The sequence below is a fragment of the Bombus huntii genome, chromosome 16, assembly GCF_024542735.1.
Source record: "Bombus huntii isolate Logan2020A chromosome 16, iyBomHunt1.1, whole genome shotgun sequence".
Classification (NCBI taxonomy): domain Eukaryota; kingdom Metazoa; phylum Arthropoda; class Insecta; order Hymenoptera; family Apidae; genus Bombus; species Bombus huntii.
In genome coordinates this window covers 243100-261882 of record NC_066253.1, presented here as the reverse complement: position 1 = coordinate 261882, position 18783 = coordinate 243100, and the positions used below count along the sequence as shown (strand labels likewise).

General features: G+C 40.3%; 2 protein-coding genes and 1 long non-coding RNA gene across 9 annotated transcripts in view; 1 reads left to right on the top strand and 2 right to left on the bottom strand.

The window, feature by feature from the left end:
• The window catches only part of LOC126874298 (pancreatic lipase-related protein 2-like), a 22920-nt gene extending 13266 nt beyond the window's left edge, over window positions 1-9654 (top strand). The window contains exons 1-10 of one of the 4 annotated variants that reach the window (XM_050636162.1): window positions 3050-3398; window positions 4839-4993; window positions 5091-5245; window positions 5417-5536; window positions 5908-6054; window positions 6544-6772; window positions 7116-7547; window positions 8196-8322; window positions 8818-9033; window positions 9262-9654. In XM_050636162.1, coding sequence (XP_050492119.1) covers window positions 3223-3398; window positions 4839-4993; window positions 5091-5245; window positions 5417-5536; window positions 5908-6054; window positions 6544-6772; window positions 7116-7547; window positions 8196-8322; window positions 8818-9033; window positions 9262-9364 — 1860 coding nt within the window. In that variant the 5' untranslated portion in view covers window positions 3050-3222 and the 3' untranslated portion in view covers window positions 9365-9654. Of the gene's footprint in view, window positions 1-3049; window positions 3399-3461; window positions 4041-4389; window positions 4407-4838; window positions 4994-5090; window positions 5246-5416; window positions 5537-5907; window positions 6055-6543; window positions 6773-7115; window positions 7548-8195; window positions 8323-8817; window positions 9034-9261 lie in introns of those variants that run through there. The other 3 variants (XM_050636164.1, XM_050636166.1, XM_050636163.1) reach the window with 3 other exon arrangements.
• On the bottom strand, window positions 2075-2908 carry LOC126874315 (uncharacterized). Its single transcript, XR_007692714.1, has 2 exons — window positions 2834-2908; window positions 2075-2736 (listed from the first exon to the last, which is right to left on the bottom strand). It is a non-coding gene; the product is annotated as an uncharacterized LOC126874315 (long non-coding RNA).
• LOC126874295 (uncharacterized) lies at window positions 9226-18783 on the bottom strand. 4 transcript variants are annotated; one of them, XR_007692711.1, is made up of 12 exons: window positions 18635-18783; window positions 16814-16918; window positions 16268-16406; window positions 15543-15707; window positions 14939-15470; window positions 14269-14826; window positions 13752-14177; window positions 13483-13671; window positions 12516-13378; window positions 11916-12359; window positions 11320-11591; window positions 9226-9427 (listed from the first exon to the last, which is right to left on the bottom strand). XR_007692711.1 is itself a non-coding variant. In XM_050636147.1 (11 exons), the coding sequence occupies exons 1-11, from the start codon at window positions 18646-18648 to the stop codon at window positions 11397-11399; spliced, it is 3630 nt and encodes a 1209-aa protein (XP_050492104.1). In that variant the 5' UTR covers window positions 18649-18783; the 3' UTR covers window positions 9710-11396. The 4 variants fall into 4 exon arrangements, 3 of the variants coding, with proteins under 3 accessions (XP_050492104.1, XP_050492105.1, XP_050492106.1); XM_050636147.1 differs by lacking the exon at window positions 9226-9427 and having other exon boundaries at window positions 9710-11591; XM_050636148.1 differs by lacking the exons at window positions 9226-9427; window positions 18635-18783 and adding an exon at window positions 18433-18615 and having other exon boundaries at window positions 9710-11591.

Sequence of the window (18783 nt, the reverse complement as noted above, 5' to 3'; positions counted from 1 at the left end):
GCATCCTCGTGGAAACATTTGAAGCAATTTGCGATTTGAGAGAGCTTGCGCGTAAAAGTGACGGAACAGGTAAATTACTTTCACTTATGCGGCCACGCACGCTCGCTTGCAACGAAAACGATCGTTACTTTGTATCCAACGATAAACCGAACAAGCGTCGAACAATACCAATCGAAATTTATATAGTCGATAAGAGAAACCGCGATAGAATTACGGTTCCTATTTCCCGCTTAACGATGTAATTCAGTTTTAGGAAATTCTATTATCCAAGCGAGAATAAACGATCGATTTACGTCCCATTCTATATGAATTATTTAGGGACACGTACAAGTTCGAAAAGCGTCGCTATAAGGAAAAGAAGGCTGTAGTAATCGTCCTTTGAGCATAAATACGCTTTACTTCGGCGACCACGCGCGCCGTTATACTTCCTGTGTAATTAGTTACGGCAACGATACAATTTAATCGAACGTCGGACAAAGTATCGCTCGGATGCAGCTCGAGTCGTGGAAAAAGAAAAAAGAAAAAAAAAGCCGTGCCACTTTCGCAAAACTTTTTCTGCTCGGGGAACCTGGATTATTCGAGAGGTCGATTGTTCGGCTCTCGTTTACGAGCTACGCCGAAACCTTGTCCGCGTTATAAGAATGCGTATCCTCGATACGACTTTACTCGGCTGCGAGCGACCGTAATTCGACCGAGGAGCAACTCTTTTTACGTTGCGTTTGAGAGATTACGCGATGCAACGACGACTTTCGGGATTAAAAAGCGATCGGATAAGAGATTAAAGAAATTAGTAGCTAAATTCCACTAAATCTAAAGATCGTAGTAGGCCTGTGAATATTTGAAATTTGATTTTTCGCTAATACCGATGTAATCTAAAAACTAGGCTTGTACGCTGGTTGAAAAGAGTTGGAAGATCGGTGCTGGCTATCGAAAAATTATTACTTTTCCATCTATTTCCTAGCGATTAAAAGAGAAGCGTAACATCCGTATTTCCTTCGTTGTAATTATAAAACGACGATCGTGATCTCGAATCCCTCGCGCCACAAGGAAATTACCATGTTGCGTCGCGACGATAACGAGAGAATTGTCATTTCCATAGATAGACCATCGTGTAATTGCAACAGTTCCGTCATAGTAGGTGATCGCTATTCGGATAAGCGACAATTATATACGAGTATGTAATAACGACTTTAAGGTTTAACGACGATAAGGTTGCAGGCTCGGTTGCCGACGAAGGGTTAAATCTGTCGACGTTTCAAAGTGGCAAAGTGGCACGAAGAAAGTTTCATTGTGCGTATACACGGTGGCTGACGGAAATATCGAAACACGCGCGACGAAACGTTTGTAGCAACGTATCGCGCGTGTCGTACGAAACTTGCCGAAATTTTCTTAGCCTCGAACGCTGTTATACGAAACGATCGGTTGGACGCGATAAAGTGGCATTAGCTGCCCTACGTGGCGTCTGCTTTCGCTGCGTGTGCCGTTTAGACGACTTTCTTACGGCGCGACGCGTTCTTCGTCCTCGACAGAAACGAGAAAGAGAAAAGTCCGGTTGAAGGAAGCAAACGGACGAAAAAATGGCACCTCGTCGATTCGGAAGAGAAGAGAGAGGCGTGTGCAGGAAGTGGTACAGCATTGCCGGAGGGAAGGACGTCGAATCTAGGTCGCGATCGTGTTCCTCTCTTCGTGTTTACGCAGATATGTAGGCACCCAGTGGTTCTCGTTCGCGCCAGTCACGCAGCAAATATTCCCGTAATATTTGCGTAAATATCGTTGACCCGTTTCCTTCTTGTACGATCGACGCAAACAGTTCTGTGTATCGACACCGGATGCTTTCGCCTGCTCCGTATTTTCTTCCAGGATTTGGTCGAACCGAACTTGGTAGGTGTCGATGGTCGCGTTGATTCCGCGGCATTGGTTTTAGGAATTTGGATTTATATCGTTGAAAACCGTCTTCGCTGACATTGGTAATCGTAGACGCGATCGTTTTTAAAAAAAAAGAAAATCCGCTGTACGATCGATTCGAGAAGAACAACGGTGCTGGAAACGTCTTCGAACTTGGAACGCGTATTTCTTAGTATTTCCGTTCGCGATCGACATATTGTACCTTATATATTATAAAATGTCAAATAAAACGTCGGTTATTGGCTAACTCGTATCGGATCGATGATAACTTGTATTAGAATTTGTATTAGAAAAGGAAGAAAAGTTGAGAAAGGGGACGAGTGGCGGCGTTAAAATTCCATCGACCGTCACAGAACGAATCTCTGAGTAAGTAGGAGCGTTAGAACGGTTTTCACCGCGATTTTCATCGACCTAATTCTTCCTCGGAAATCAGGCCGCGCAAAGAGAACTCGCACGATCTCTAAACGACGCTGCAAGTTCGTTAAAAGTCGTTTACTTTCTGCAGTAACATCCGGCTGAGCATACGGCAGGGAACGTAATTAGAAAGCTTCGAAGAGGAGTTATGGCATCGTTCGCGTTATCTATCAACCGGTAGAAGCGTATTTTATAAATTTCTACCTATCGACTGCGCCCTCTGTTTCGTATACGCGGCTGTGTTGAAAGTAGTATAAAAACGGCCTGTTCGAACTTTGAACGATTAGGAAGAGTCGAAGATACGTATGGTACAGTGGCTCTCAGGGCTTTCTAATCGATTTTCAACCAACGCGTGAAATCCTCGCGAATTACGAATGAAATTCGATTTACTTATTTATGTACTTTTATGTGTCTATTCTATTCTACGTATACGTAGAAAGAATAGCCAAAATCGATACAAAATGTGTTTTGCGCGACGAAGACGGCACTGTGTTCAAACCCGAATTCGTTACACTTAGAAACCGGCTGGCAAACCTTGCGATTAATAAACGTGCTTTCTTCGTAACGCGCGTAATCAGGATTATAGCGATATCCTTGGTGCTTCAATTTATATCGTCGAATAGTTTATTCGCGCGATTTGTTAACAGCCGTGAACCCTTGCGTATTGTTCGCGTCATCAGCTCCCGACGTGAATTCCAGATAACGACAGATTTCGAGATAAGTCTGGTCTTTAATGAACTTTCCTTCGCGTTTCGATTTTTACGACGATCGATCGCCTCGATTCGTTTTCGACAGTCGCAAAACCACGACAGTTGATAGTTGCGAATCACTGGGAACGCTGGCGCCGCGGTTACACTCTCGCTTTCGAAATAATAATTATTTAATACTGGAAGTCGTGGTGAAATGCGAGCGACCGGTTTTTGGCCAGCCTCTTTGGTCCATCCGGTACCCGAAAGCCAACCTCCATACCTCGATCCATGGGACAAGCTTTCCATAACAAGCAGCGGTATCGAAAGCATTTTCGAAAGGGCGATCCCCGGTCATCGAAAATTAGACTGGATTTTACGTAACGGGACCGGGTAAACAGACTGCTCGCGCTGTTGTTGCATCTAGCGATTTCTGCGGGGCTCCGCGCGATCACCACGGTCGTCACATCGTCGCCAAAATTACGCAACATCGTGCCCGCTCCCGCTCGTTTACTCCGTAATCTTTTATGCAATTTTATGTTTTCGCCAAGAGCTTGCGTTCGTTTATATCCATCGTACTGGTTGCAACGATCTGCGCGTTGAAGATAAGATTTACATATATCCACGAACACGTGCCGCGTAAGGACGAAGAAAATACAATAATAACAGGCGAACAGAGGAGTCGGCATCTACGCGGTAATTCGTTTCGACTAGTAAGAATTATACACGAGTACTTGGCATTGTTGCTATAACGTGTCACGACCTCGAAAATATGTTTTCCAGCAAATTTCCGCGCGTGACAACGTTTACAACGTGACAGCGTTTAGATTCTACGGTCGGGGTTTCAATCTTCCAGCTTCCGAGGGAAAACAGTTCGCATTGATCATGGTTTCTCATTTCGACGCGAGAATTACCATTTAGCGGAGAATACGTATTTAATCGGCCAGTTATTCTCCGTTCAACGTAGGTGACGAGTATTTGATTTTTACGGATCGTCTTCTCACGGTTCCGAGATCTCGAGTTACGCAATGTTTTGTAAGTAAACTTCTCTGTCCAGTTTTCTAAATTCTCAAATCATCTAAACCACTCGCTGGTCGTTATAGTTCTCGGCGCGACGCGAAATCGACACCACTCGGTGGATAATTTGATAGAGTGGATAACAGGCTACTGTTACATTTTATCCGGAGTTTCCTTTCGCGGTACCCTATTATTTTACCATATTCCACGACTACGCGGAACCTTGGGACTATCGCGGACGGATCGAGCGAAGCGTCTGATCGTATCTCGCCAATTCTACTTAGGCTTCGCGAACGCTTCTACTTACGCTCGTTCGTTCGTTCGTTCGGCTCGTTCGGCTCGTTCGGCTCGTTCTTTTCTGGCAAATGAGATTTCTTTGCGCAGGTACGCTAGTTAAACGAAAGCGGTGTCGATCGATTAAACGCGATCGACGAATCAAATGATTTCGAGATAATACGTATAAATAGAGAATCGTGGCGAAGAAATCGTAGAGAAATTTAGGCGGACGTAATCCTCTCGAAACGATGACTCGGTACAATTTGAGTTAAAATAAAATAGAATAATTGCGAGTGGATCGAACGTTGATCCAATCTACGCACGAAAAATCCCAATTTAATCTTCGCGAACGGTCTGGCAGTTTTAAGGCACGTTTGAACTTGAAGCCGAGTTTTCTCGACGAAAAAGATCTCTCTCGCGATTCCTGACTCCTTTCATTACCCGCACGTTAATTAATTAATCTTGGGTCGAAGGAAGCGTTTGCAGCTGCTCTCCTCTAACGATACGAGGTCTAAATCGATCGTTCTGTTTCTGCTGCAGGATGAGGAGGAAGAAGCAAGGAGTCACCGAGGGCGGAGAAGCGTCGATTCTGCTACTCGTCGCATTGACTCCTGTTATCTGTTCCGCTGGAATCCTGGACCCTTGGCAGTGGGCACGTAGCGATCGAATCGACGTCAACATTCCTTGGTTGCCGTGTAATTACATTTTGTCAAACCCGATGTAAAAGACGGTTCGGGCAACCGTTTCGCTTTCTATATTTTATTTATTATTATCGTGATTTTATTTCATTAGTCGAGAACGAGACACGATGCTACGACGAGCTAGGGTGCCTGAACATAACCAGAAGCTGGTATCACCTTATCCATAGACCGCTCAACGTCTTCCCTTTACCACGAGAAGTCATCAATACGAAATTTATTCTATACACGAACGATAATAACGTCGAAGTGAGTAAAACGGTACATATTTACGATTATAATTCTTTCCAGTCGACTAATTACTACTAAAATTACAACTTGCGGTTAGACCTTTTTAATTCGCAACGCTGTTTGCAAGATTTTCCGATTCTTTTTTTACCGAGTTTTGTTTAATGGAATATTTTGTCCGTCTCTTCACAGGGCCAGACCTTGTCAGCCGCGAAGGACAAGTCAATAAAACGGTCGTACTTCGATCCGAAAAGGAAAACAAAATTCATTATACACGGATTCATAGATACACCGCTCAGCAATTGGGTCAACGTAAGTGAATCGCCTCTTCGCTTCGCTCTTTCGCTCTTTTCATTTTCCTGTATTAAGGAAATATCTTTTATATTACTTTTATATTAAGGAATTATTTTGTTCGAATAGTAAGAATATTCGCGCGTATCGATGTTTGGAGTAAGATGTATTTCATAATTGAAAATTGATCGTGAAATACGATTTTATTAATTTTTTCGCGCATCAAGTAGTAGGGGCGGTAAATGTTTCAAATTAATATATATTCGATAGTTAAAAATTGATACAACGGTTGAAAGTTTATTTACATGTTTGATACATTTAACGATAATATTTCCTAGTTTAATCGATTTACTTGCATTCCTATCTAATCCGTTGTTGAATCGTCGCCACAGGAAATGAGAAACGAATTATTGAAGCACGACAACTACAATGTCATCATAGTTGACTGGGGTGGAGGAAGTTTGCCGCTTTATACTCAAGCAACCGCCAACACGAGACTGGTGGGCCTCGAAATAGCTCATCTCGTTAAACACCTGCAGGTAAAATGAATTTCGCGAACGAGCAAGCTAGCTGCTCTCGGCAGAATCGTTTTTTTTTTTTTTTTTTTTTTTTTCTGAAAAGAAAAGAAAGAAGAAGAAAAGGAAAAAAGTGACTTTATAGCACATTGTGACGTTCAATCTGATTCCAAAGCAAACTTTTAGATCGCTTAGGTTCGTTTCTAGGTTTTATCGCTTAATTTACGTAACGTTGGTTTACTCGCACTTGGACAAACTCGTAATGTACGTGCAGCATATACAGCGGATACAAAAAGTATTTACACGTGATACGAATTAATTAGTATCATATGTTGTTATATTCTTATTATTTATTTGGTTTGTGTGATTACAAGATGCAAACATCTCTAAATACGTATTACGATATAAAACTGAAGCTATGAAACTGAAATGTCGAAGCTCGTAAAAGAGATGCTGCATTGGAAGATAAGAAAACGAAATGGAAAGATCAAAGTATTGTTTGTTGAAACGCAGACAAATTATGGACTGGACCCAAATGACGTGCACCTGATCGGACACAGCTTGGGGGCACATACCGCGGGATATGCAGGAGAAAAGATGGGAGGGAAGGTTGGTCGTATTACGGGATTGGATCCTGCAGAGCCCTATTTCCAAGGGATGCCCAGTCACGTAAGACTGGACTACACCGACGCCAAGTTGGTCGACGTCATTCACACCGATGGCAAGAACTTCTTTTTCCTAGGTAACAGAAAAATATGTTAACGTGGATACCTACCGATCCCGCTCTTCTAATCCGATTATTAATAATTATCAACTTTGGTTTCTTGTTTCGATATTTCAACGTTGAAAGTTAACTACGTATATGTTACGTTTGTTAAGACGAAGCGGTTTTTACTTGGTAAATTCTACCGAAACACAAAGTACAGTATAAAAGTTGAAAAGTTGAAATAAAAAGCGAACGACAAGCAGGATTATTGAACGAAATAAAATCTTACGGACTACGTTTATTTGAATTACGAGCAACGCTGTAATCGTTCTGTTTATGCAATCGTTCTATATTATAAACTAACTTATCGCGCGACAAGGGCTTCCCGGATATGGAATGATTCAACCATGCGGCCACCTGGACTTCTACCCGAACAATGGCAAGGAACAGCCAGGATGCACGGATCTCAGCGAAACTACCCCTTCCTTGCCTTTAACCCTGATCAAAGAAGGTCTGGAAGAAGCGTCGCGAGTACTGGTTGCCTGCAATCATGTGCGTTCCATAAAACTCTTCACCGAGAGCATCAACTCCAAGTGCCAATACGTGGCCCACGAGTGTTCCAGTTACGCCAGCTTCCTCAAAGGCGAATGTTTCTCGTGCAAGAGCAACAACAGTCTTAGTTGCGGTATCATGGGTTATCATGCAGACACCAGTCCAGCTTTGGTTGGAAGGCAGGCTATGGGACAGGATATTCTGTCTCTGCTCGGGTCGAAATTCTTCTTCGCCACTGGCAAAGAAGATCCTTTTTGCAGTGAGTGTTACAAATATCTTCACCGTTGGATTTCATCGATTTTTTAAGCCCTCTATCGATATTTTCGAATAATTGCGATTACGATTCGGTGTATATTCCTGCACGGACTTGGAGATTCCTTCTACCTTAAAGCATAGCTTCCAAAGAGAAGAAATCTGCGTTTCTAGGAAAGAACCTGATTGAATGCGAATTCGTCGTTTCGGACGTCTTAGAAATATTTCAAAGTGAATTTTAGATTCCATCGATCATCGTTTGAATTTTATCGATTCTTGCTGGAACGCTTCTGCACTGGATCGAACTTGTCGGGCAGTTCCGAGCGTAGGTGTCACGCAATTATTTATTATTATGAATCGCGACAGGCTGCTTTCACCCTGCTTATCGTCGAGGAAAATTGCTACGTGTCTCGAAACTAATTTAACCGTGCCCTACATAAGAATCCGCTAGAAACTTGCAACAGCCATTCAGCCGATCGGATAAAATGCAAATGATTTTTTCACGACCTCGAAACGTTTTTTAATTCTTTATCGAGAAATAGAATCAAAGTTACCGAATAATAATAGGATAACTGATAAATAGAAAGATGGAATTAACGAAAATTAATAACTTTGTTTTTAAGTTATTAACATGCAAATCTCGATTACTTGTCAGGGAGACATTACAGGATCACCATCGATCTTGCCCGGCCACCGAGTGCAGAAAGTTGGGTCCAAGGCTTCCTGAAAGTCACTTTTCACGCGGAAAATGACGTTATTCGAGACATTGATCTCACACCTAGGTAATCTTCGTGTATCTCTATAATTCTATTAAAATTAATTCCATCGTCTCATTGGTAATCGAACGCTTCATTGTTGAAATATTCCTCGTAAAAGAGGAAAACCACGATAAATACACCGTTGCCTATCGAAATGAAACCACGAAACGATAAATAAAGAAAAAAACGAATAGGAAAGGTAATTTGCCATAGATACAAATATACAAACACGATCTCATCCGTACTCAGAGCGTTAATAAACGGCAGTCTGACACTCGAAGGACTTATAGTATTCTCACCTATAGGAGTAAAACGATGTCCAATCGAAAAAGCACGCGATCTGCATATCGAAGAAATTTGAGACGATTTTAGGGCAGGCACGCAGCTTGCGGCGCTATTCTCGTCTCAACTTGCTACTTTCGCATACGGGACACGTGCTTTTTCATGGCCTCGCTTTCGCGATAACTACTTTGAACTTAATTGGCCAACTTTTTGCTTCTTTCATTCCCGCAACCGTAGCGGTTACATGAAATTGGAACATGGATCGACAGTCCGAATGGTCGTCGCTCATCCGGCCGGTGCATCCGGTGAACTTGGGAAAATTCGACGCGTCGAGCTTTCATGGACCTACGATATGGACGTGTTACAACCAAAGTCGCTCTGCTTCTTCTGGTGTAACGATCGCCTCTACGTCAACAGCGTCACAGTGGACGTTATGGAAATCCCGGGAAGAGGGTAAGCCAATTACCTTTCAACGTCAGAGGCGCCGGGTATTTTTCCTATTCCTCGACATCACGTCACGCATACGACGTATGTTCGTAACGTTGACAGTGTACACGATGTTCAACATATTCAACGTTTAAAGTTACACGTAGTAATTTAATAATCGTATCGACTCGTTTATAACATTATCTTTCATATACATACATCTTTGTAAATTTGCATACGTTATTATATGCGCAGGAAAAGAGAAGCAGACTTCACCAGCAGGCTCTGTTCGGCAAGTAGACAGGAGTACGCAGAAATTGCCAGCGGTTCCACCGCGTCTTTCGTCGACAACTGCTGACAACGTCTTCAACTTAATTTAACATGCATCTGAGTACAACGTGATAGTTTGCGGTTCTCGTTCCTGTGAAAAGTATAGAAATTAAAGTGCGATCTAGTGCATATCTAACGATAAGAATCAGCAGCATGAATAATGAAAATTATGGCAGAGTCTACGAAGATCGGCTGAAACCTGTATTTCACAATGATGTATTTCATTCAGAATACGTCCACGAGTTTTCGTTTAAAAAAGAAGAAAACAAGGCAAGATTCGTTTCGACAAAAAATTTATTTAAAAAAAAAAAAAAACAACTGTAACTGTACAAATACATACATATATATATATATACATACATACATATATACATACATATATATATATATATATTTGTTTATATTTGTATATAATAGCAATTAAAAAAAAAAAAAAAATAAAACAAGTTGCACGAGTCACAGGTAAAAAAAAATCGTAAACGATAGTACATACCTATCTTTCGAAAGCGAAACACGAAACCACAATGGAATAATTTTCATATATCGTAAAAAGAAGAATATTTTGAGAAACCTAATATCGCCTTACATATAGTACCTCGGAAGAATTCGCATTTCATTTCTTTTTTATCCTGTAAAGTGCGGTGCAATATGATTATCGAATTTGCGATGAAAATGATATACATACATATAATAATATAATGTGAGGAAAGCCGACGCGCATCTGCTGCAGTAATTAATTACCATCGATTACTTTGTACATCTTGTATATATGAAATTGGATAGATATAACTAGATAATGCTAGTGTTAGTGTAAAAGCAGGTAATCGTTACGAATGATCGACGATGGCGATAACTTGCTAACGCAAACATTTTTTGGCTCGTGTGTGAACTGTTATCTACGTAAACTTCTATACAATATTTACATAAACAAAAATACCGTCCGTTGTAACGTAATAGCGATAATCACTTGTGATATTTCTCTCCTCTTCTGTTATACATATAATTTAAATACTACGTTTAAATATATAATTTACTGGTAACACTTTCCTCGTTAAAAATTGTACAAATCGGAATAAGCGGTCATTTGTAAATAATACGAGTATATGTATATCTTGTACTGCGTATTGTTCAAATATTTCTAACATTAAAAATCATTCTATATGATATAGCTCAATGTAAAATATAAACTTATTATGCCTATATAACGACACCGTTCTGATTAACAAATCACGATGCTCTATCATGAAAAATACAATCTTTCTCTGTTTCTTTCTTTTTTATCTTTTTTCTTCTTTTCATTTCTTTTTTTCTTTTCTTTTTTTTTTCAGGGCTTTTTCACTTTTGTAGAGAGGTAAATTTTCAAAGGCTACAGGAAAAGAAACACACTCGTACAGCTTGCTAATCTTTTGCAATGTTTACTCCTCGATAAACGTTGTACACGTGAATTCGTCGCTTATACAAAAAAGATCATCGCGGAGTGCAGCTATACACGGTAACACATGATTTTTTTTTTTTTTTATCTTACACGAGATTCAACAATGATCGAGTAAAAAAGCCGTCCGCGTTTGTTCAACGCGGTAACAAGGGTTGGTAAAATATATAATATGAATATATAGCGATATACATAATATAATCTAATAATCTCTATCTGTATAACATATAATCTGCGTATAAATAATAAATAGAAAAACGAGGAGCGGGGAAAACGCGGGTGTGATTAGCTTGGTAATAACTTTAGCACTAAATTACCATTACGAACATCCACGGATCTATGGGGCCATCGTGTGCGTGTGCGTGTGTGCGTGTGTGCGCGCGCGAGCGCGCGCGTGTGTGTGTGTGTGTCTGTGTGTGTGGGGAGGGGGACGTGTGTGTCTGTGTGTGTGGGCGCGCGTGTCTGAGAGACAATGAGAAAAAAAAGAAAAGGAGAGAAAAAGAAAAACAGAAAAGTGAGAACGATAATAGAGAAACAGTGAAATAACTAACAATACGTGTGAATATACAGCTGATTCATTTGGCATAGTAGTCTAGAGCGTTCCTTTTTCTAGCGCGCAATAGAATGGTCAGTGAAGATCATCGACCCAAGCAGTTTCTAATGACTCGATAAGAGTACGAACAAAAGCCATTTCTTTTCGTGCATTTTCCAAGATCACGCGGGGATCTTGCGAGGTACAGCGCAGTATATTTGGTGCCATCACCATTGCTAAATTGTTTGCATCCATTTTAGTACGGGCAACGACTTCCGGCCTGGCGAAAATCTGCAACAAGTATTTTATACATTGTGGTAATCCCAAATGAAGAAACGAGAAACTAAGAGAAACGGGGCCACTCTACAGTGACCTCGTTAGTTTCGATTAACCTCCTCTGACAAATTTACGGCAAGAATGACAGTTGATCGTTTGATTAATACCGACGATTAACGTTAAAGTTCCCTAATGTAAATAGGGGCGCACTTTGATTAACGATTCGTTACTTTGACAGTTGAGCGATAAGAATGCGTATCTTTAATAATCGATAATTCATACTTGGCATTCAGTAATCGTAGATAAGTAAGACTAACACTGATAGCTAAGAATACCAACCTGAAGGAATCGTATTAGATGACAAAGAACACGACGATTCAAATCAGGCAGACGATCTACAAGCGCGGCGACATTGGCTGCGGAAGCTTCGGCATCATCGTGCCTCATCGACACGCATTCCGTGTAAAAGGAATCAGGTATCAACGGTTCGTAAAGCTCTCGAACCCATAATTTTAACAAAGATGCGGGTGCATGAGCATCTTGAGAAGCTGCCAAAATCGTACCATCCTCGAACCTGTCCAGGCACGACTTTAAAGCACTGACCTCGTCCGCGTCCGCGGACACTCTGAATATCCCCTCCGTCAAGATACCACCTCGAGCAAGCACTTGACGCGTCAACGTGGTCTGTATCCATGGTAACTCTCGATTTGGGAATCTGTCTCTCTGCAGGGCCATTACTTCCGATAACGTCGCCCCAAACATGGACGCCCGGAAAATCTGAATCTATGATTAAATTAAAAGCGAATGAATGCCCATTTGTCATAGTATGAAGAAATTTACGGTAACGCTGTGTTGGCCACTTGTAAAATGTAAACAAATAAAATAAGATATAAGACAATAAGGTAAAATAAGGTTGCGTAGTGAAAGGAAGAAACATACTCTCGCTTGATCGATATCTTCTATAGTGGCCTTGCGAGGCTGTCGCTTGCCATGTGCTCCAATTCGTTGTAAACGACGGCAGGCGACGGTTGCATAATGACTAACTTGCACGTGAATCGGCCACTTGGCCACTTCCGAAAACTGAAAATTCGGATCACGATGTCTGTTCATATAGCCTTCGAGATAAGGCTCGAACGTAGCGCTGGGCGGCACGAACGCCAGACAGACAGCCATCAATTCCCAACCTCTACGTAAACTTTCTTTCCTTGGATTCTCTGTAGTTTGTCTACATATCTGGACGTATAATTCGTCCCGTAATGGCGGCTTCGAATACGCTGTATTCACAATGTCCATAGCTACACTGTCTAATGTCATTCCTACGTTAGCTTTCCGATCGCCCATGTACACTTGCACCAGCCTAAACAGATTGCAGGCTTCCCGTTTCAGTAACTTCTCACCATCTACGACTACCAGCATTGGCTGTGGTATAGGATCTTTAGACCAACTAAGAATGTCGCGGACGCTGAACTTCTTCCGGAACAACAATCTCAGTCCCTTCGGCCGTCCGCAGTTCAGGTTAAGATTGTCTTGTGCGTATTTCTCGATGTCGCCACCGCCCGCGCTGTCATCTCGCCTCGCCTCGTCCACGTCTGTGTTGTCCACACCGATACCAACGCTAGGAACCGAACTTATCGCGGTAGACGGTGGAACTGGCGGCTGTCTTGTAGTTGCTGTCACGGTTTCTCTTGTATCGGCTTGCGAGGCGATATTCGGTGGCGACGGTGGTCGTACTTGTGGCCTCGTTAGAGTGTCAGCAGTATTGTAATACGTCGCTAATCCAGCAGTATCGTAGTTACCCAAATCTACAATAATAATATAAATATCATTTCAACGTACTGAGATACATATTTTTACGAATATAATTAAATCCACGTTCCTCTTAGTTCCTGGATAAATAATAACTAACCTGCATAGTGATCTTCAAGGTATTCTTGACTGGACGAATCACCTTGATTGCTCGCTGCTTCGTCATCCGCAAACTGATCGTCGGAATCGTCATCGGCTCTTCCACCAATACCTTCGCCTCTTCCACCCTCTTCGTCCAAAGAATCATCACCTTCTTCTACTAACAACGGATCCCCAAACTTGTAACAACCTATAAAATTAGTATTTTATTATATAAAAGTATTATTAATTATCTAAGGTACAGTTATGCTTTCACTATTGTAGACGTGCCTGAGAGTTTTGCTTGCTGAAGAATATAATGCTGAAGCGGCAACAAATGATCGTCGTCAGGTAACAGATTTCCATAAAAGCACGGAGGTGGACTCGGATTACCATTACTCCTCTTCTTTTTACTATCATCTACCTCTGTGAGCCCTTCTGTTTCTTCGCCCACAGCGCTATTGCTGCTACTATTACTGCTATTGCTACTGCTAGTATTACTACTAAGCCTTTGTCTAGGTTGTTCGTGACTCTGACTAATAAGATAACGCTCGTGCATAGAATCATCGTCCCTATCTCTTCTTCTTGACTGTTGCTGCTGCTGCTGCTGCTGTTGCTGCTGTTGCTGCTGATGATGATGATGCAATTGTTGCAGCTTTTGTTGCTGTTTCTGCTGCTGTACAAAACTGTAACTGCGAGCCAGTGGCTGCGGCATGCCTTAAAAGATATAAGAAAAGAGAATGGATTAAAATACAAGATACTGATGATTAATTAATTTTAAAGGAACATGAATTATCGTCGTACTTACAATCCAACGAATTGTTACATGCAGTATTCCTTCTATATTCTTTTTCTCTATCACGCTCTCGTTCTCTTTCTCGTTCTGCAACCTCGAGGCTTCTCTGCTTCGACGTATTGCTCAAAACGCCCACACCTCTGACAAGGCTCTTCGAAGGCTCATTTCTTTCGGCTAACATTGCGCCGTACATATCTCTAACATTCGCTTCTGAAAGCGACACTGAACATCCATGATGCCTTCTACCTATACTACCAGTATTATCTTGCTTATTCATATTACGCGGATGCATGGAACTTGGATAAAAGGCTGAAGTGTTTGTTTTGTCCAAACTATTTACTCTTTCCCTATGATGAATTTCCCTTTCCCTATCTCTATCTCTATGATAACGATTACTGCTTTCCACCAGGGAGCCATACTTCTCACCCTGTGATTTATAACTATGACTCAACTGAACTTCTGGCGGACGGTACGGAGGCATCTCTTGCCTAAATCTAGATTCCATCAATGACTCCCGATATGGCGAAGTACTTGGTTCAGGACCGTACGAACCTCTACTACTTTCTCTACCTACAGCAACAAAACGGATTGAGGTAATTTCTTACTTCCCCTTTTGCATTCTGTTTGAATGAAGATTATTACAGATCTTAATTTTTTAATGAAACTTAACTCACATTCTTACCATTTTTATTCTTTTCCAATTCTAAATTCCCTGCCCTACCCTCGCGTTGTGAATCAGCAAACGTCTTCTTCTTAAATAGGGGAGTACTAGTTGACAGTGACAAACCTAATGGAGGTGGTTCACCCAACGGTACCGATTTCTGATTCTTCACACTTTCTAAAGTGCCACTCTTGTGTCCCCTAGCTTCCAACGTACCGCTGTGTTGCCTGGGCGAAGATTGTGCTTGAATTGCCGGTGCCTGGGCGACGGAACGATGATGATGCCGAAGAGGAGAATCCAACAATCGATAGCCGGTCGATTCCAAAGACGTGCGACTGTGAGAAACAGAACTGTCACTAGATCGACCAGAATCCTGAGAATGATTATGCTGACGTCGTGTTGTGGGCACTTCGTGATGCCTATGATGTCTATTATTATGATGGTGGTGGTGGTGATGATGATGCCGCCTTGAAGATGGAGATGGAGAAGGGGGAGACGTTTGAAGGTCCACGCCAACACTGGATGTTCTCGTTTTATTTACACTACCACTTTGCTATAATAAAAGGTAGTATAGTTCTATGCCGATCGTTCTTTTAGCATAAAGACCGTAAGGCGAAGGACTTACCAACGAAGAGGATAAATTGGAACTTTCTTGATGATTAAACCTTGTTAATCGGCTGACTGAAGGAGTTTGTGTCTGTGTCGATACAGACTCTTTCTTTCTTGGCTCGGTTGATTTCTGAGTATCGGCTCCACTACTACTTGCTGGTTCTGTATTTTGCTTTAATGTCTACAATACGACAAATTCTTATAATTCTTTCTATTAAATGTAATGCCGGTACTATTATAAACAAAGTAAATAACAAATATAACCAAATACTCCTTATTTATCAAAATCATCTAAAGTTAAAATATATTATCTACGCTAGGAAATAAAAATGTGATACAAGCGAACAAAACATAAAATGTTCTGAAATGATTTTCATGCTTTCAATATGGTATAATGTATACCAGAGTTTTTCTCCTAGCTACAAACAGCTATTTATAGCTGTATGGAGAGCAGACAGCTTGCTCACTTATATCTTCAACATCCTACAGGGAGACAACATTGATATATAGAAAAGCTTCTAAATCATTATGTCTACACATACCATGGAATTTGTATCCCTGAGAAGTCAAACGCTATGTTCAGTGAGTAAATATACGCAATGTCAACAGACTTTTATCAATAAACGGAATTTCAAATATTCAAGAGGCCCGCCTAATTTTTTGCGCAGTATGACAGATATTTTTAATGCTGTATCACCGCCGTTCTAAATTATATATTTGTTATCAAAGTGAATCACTCACCTGAAGCTTTGCTAAAGGAATGATGTCGCAATCACTTGGACGGTGCCACACAGTTTTCTGGGATGTCGCATTGTAATAATAAAATCGTGAAGTATTTTGATCAAATAATTCCCACCATTGATTGTTATCTGTCTTTTTCCTATAATAAAAAGCAGAAATGCAGAATGATATATACATATGAATTCCTAATACTTGAGAAACTATTATTTAAGTTACAATCCAATAAATTTCATCAAGTAATATAAAACTATTCACTTTGATTACTATTAAATGTAGGTTACAAAGAACATTAAGATTCCATACATGTGTCATGTAGAAATCTTGTTAATTATAAATGCTTCCTATATCATAAAAGGAAAAGCTTACATGACGATAACTTTCACCAAGCTGATTAGATCAAAAAGACGGTTTAATCTTTTTAGGCAACTGATTATTTTTCTTAATGAGGAAATTGACTTTGTAATTCGTTGCAATGTAATTCAATGTTAATTATATCTTGGAGCATTTACTTATAAAAGAATATATATATATATATTTCTGTCTTACACTGGTACACCAGGTGGAGGATCCCATACACATTCTCCAGTTGTGAGATTAGCATACATATGCTCCTTGGTGCGAGGTTCTATAATTTCTACCCATTCCATTCTACTGCAATATTACAAAGGATTTTTTATTTTAAACATATAAATAATTACAAATAGCACATATTAATTTCATCGAAATAATTTATCGTAGAGAAATAATTTTATTGTTCTCTTTCAGAAAACCTCTCCTTTTTTTCTGTAGAAAATTTACTTAAAAAGATCTACTGTATAGATTAATAACAATACTAAAATAAACATTATTAAAAAGTATACAAGCGATATTTAAACCTGATAAAATCACTAGTGCACACATTAAATCATTAAAGCATGTGGGATGCACACGAAGATAAATTTGTTGTTCCTTTTTATTACTATAATTAAAAACTCTAAAAATAGTGCGGCAAAGTGAAAAAAAAAAAAAAGAGAATATATATATATACGGTATGTTTAATGCATGGATTAGATCGAGGGGATATTATATACAGTACATTTAATGACAACCGGTCCAATACAGTTTTAGTAAACCGGGAGATAGAATCGCAGCGGATTAGCCATAAGATATAAATAATTAATCGATAGCATTCTGTCAAATTTACAGGGCAAAAATGGGTCACGAAAACGCTTTATCGAAGTTTATTTTCCTTAGTTAATAAACATCGTAGATAAACTAGAAATCTCTATAGTGGAAAAAAGCTTTGGTCCTTCTAGTAAAATGTTCGAAACAACGGGGAAGTGCAAACATTTAAAAACGAGGAAAGTTTCGTTGTAATAAAAGGGTGTCCACCCCCCACCCCTGTAACCATAAATTGATAGGAATGCTGGCTGCAATACGAGCAACCGTCTGATGTCATGCTATCCGTTTAATTGACCGAAATAGGCAGCAGAAATCCATTCGTGCATAGTTGTATACAAAGGAGCGGAAAAAACGAAAGTGGTGAAAGAGACAGAGAGGAAAAGGCGACACACGCATGACTTCGATAATTCGTACATACAGGGTGTTGCAGCGGCTATGTTACAATCGGCAATAGGGTGATTCTACATGAAAAAACAAGTCGATAATATAGAATAAAATTTATTCATATGACGTTTCGTTTTCGAGAAAATCGAGGTTGAAAATTTGTCAAATACACTTGAACTTGGCCAATTCCGCATTGAATAGAAGTAAATAATCGGCAGGAAATTATTCTATATGTGAAAATAAGCGAAAGATAAAGAATAGTATATGTTCATAAAACTTAGTAAGACTTAGTAAAACTCATAAGTAACTTTTTAAGTAAGTAACTATTTTCTTGAAAACGAGACCTGGACTCCACTTATTTTCACAAGTAGAATAACCTAATGCTGATCGTTTTATTCGTACCTAGTCTGTAATTAGCCAAGTTTAAGTATACTTTATAAATTCTGTAATTAGTTTGTTTCCAGAACGAGGCATCATACCAACAAATTTTGTTCTATAGTTTCGAATTGTTTGTTCACGTAAAATCACCCTATTGCTGATTGTAACACAGTTGCTGGAACACCCTGTATACATGAAATACGAAATTGTTAAAATGAATCTTGTTGAACTTAAAGACCCACCCAGTTATGTATATTGATAAACTTAAAAATCATTAAGAGAAACACTATCGTGCGTTCGAAGAATATGACGAGGCTCTCTGCGAGAAAACTGGGACGGGTCACTGGGAAAAAAATTCACTATCGATCCGCGAAACATAGCCACTATATCGCAGCGATGGTACTTATTTCCATTCCCCTAGAATCGAACGAATTTCATTCTTACCCGTCGGAAGCCATCGCGAACAATCAATCCGTGTATCGGCGAAAACAAAACACCTCACGTCACTCGGTGAACACTTTGTGACACTTCACGAGCGCTGCAGTGACACTTCGATGTCGCAACGTCCCATTTCCACGAGCACGAGCGACGCA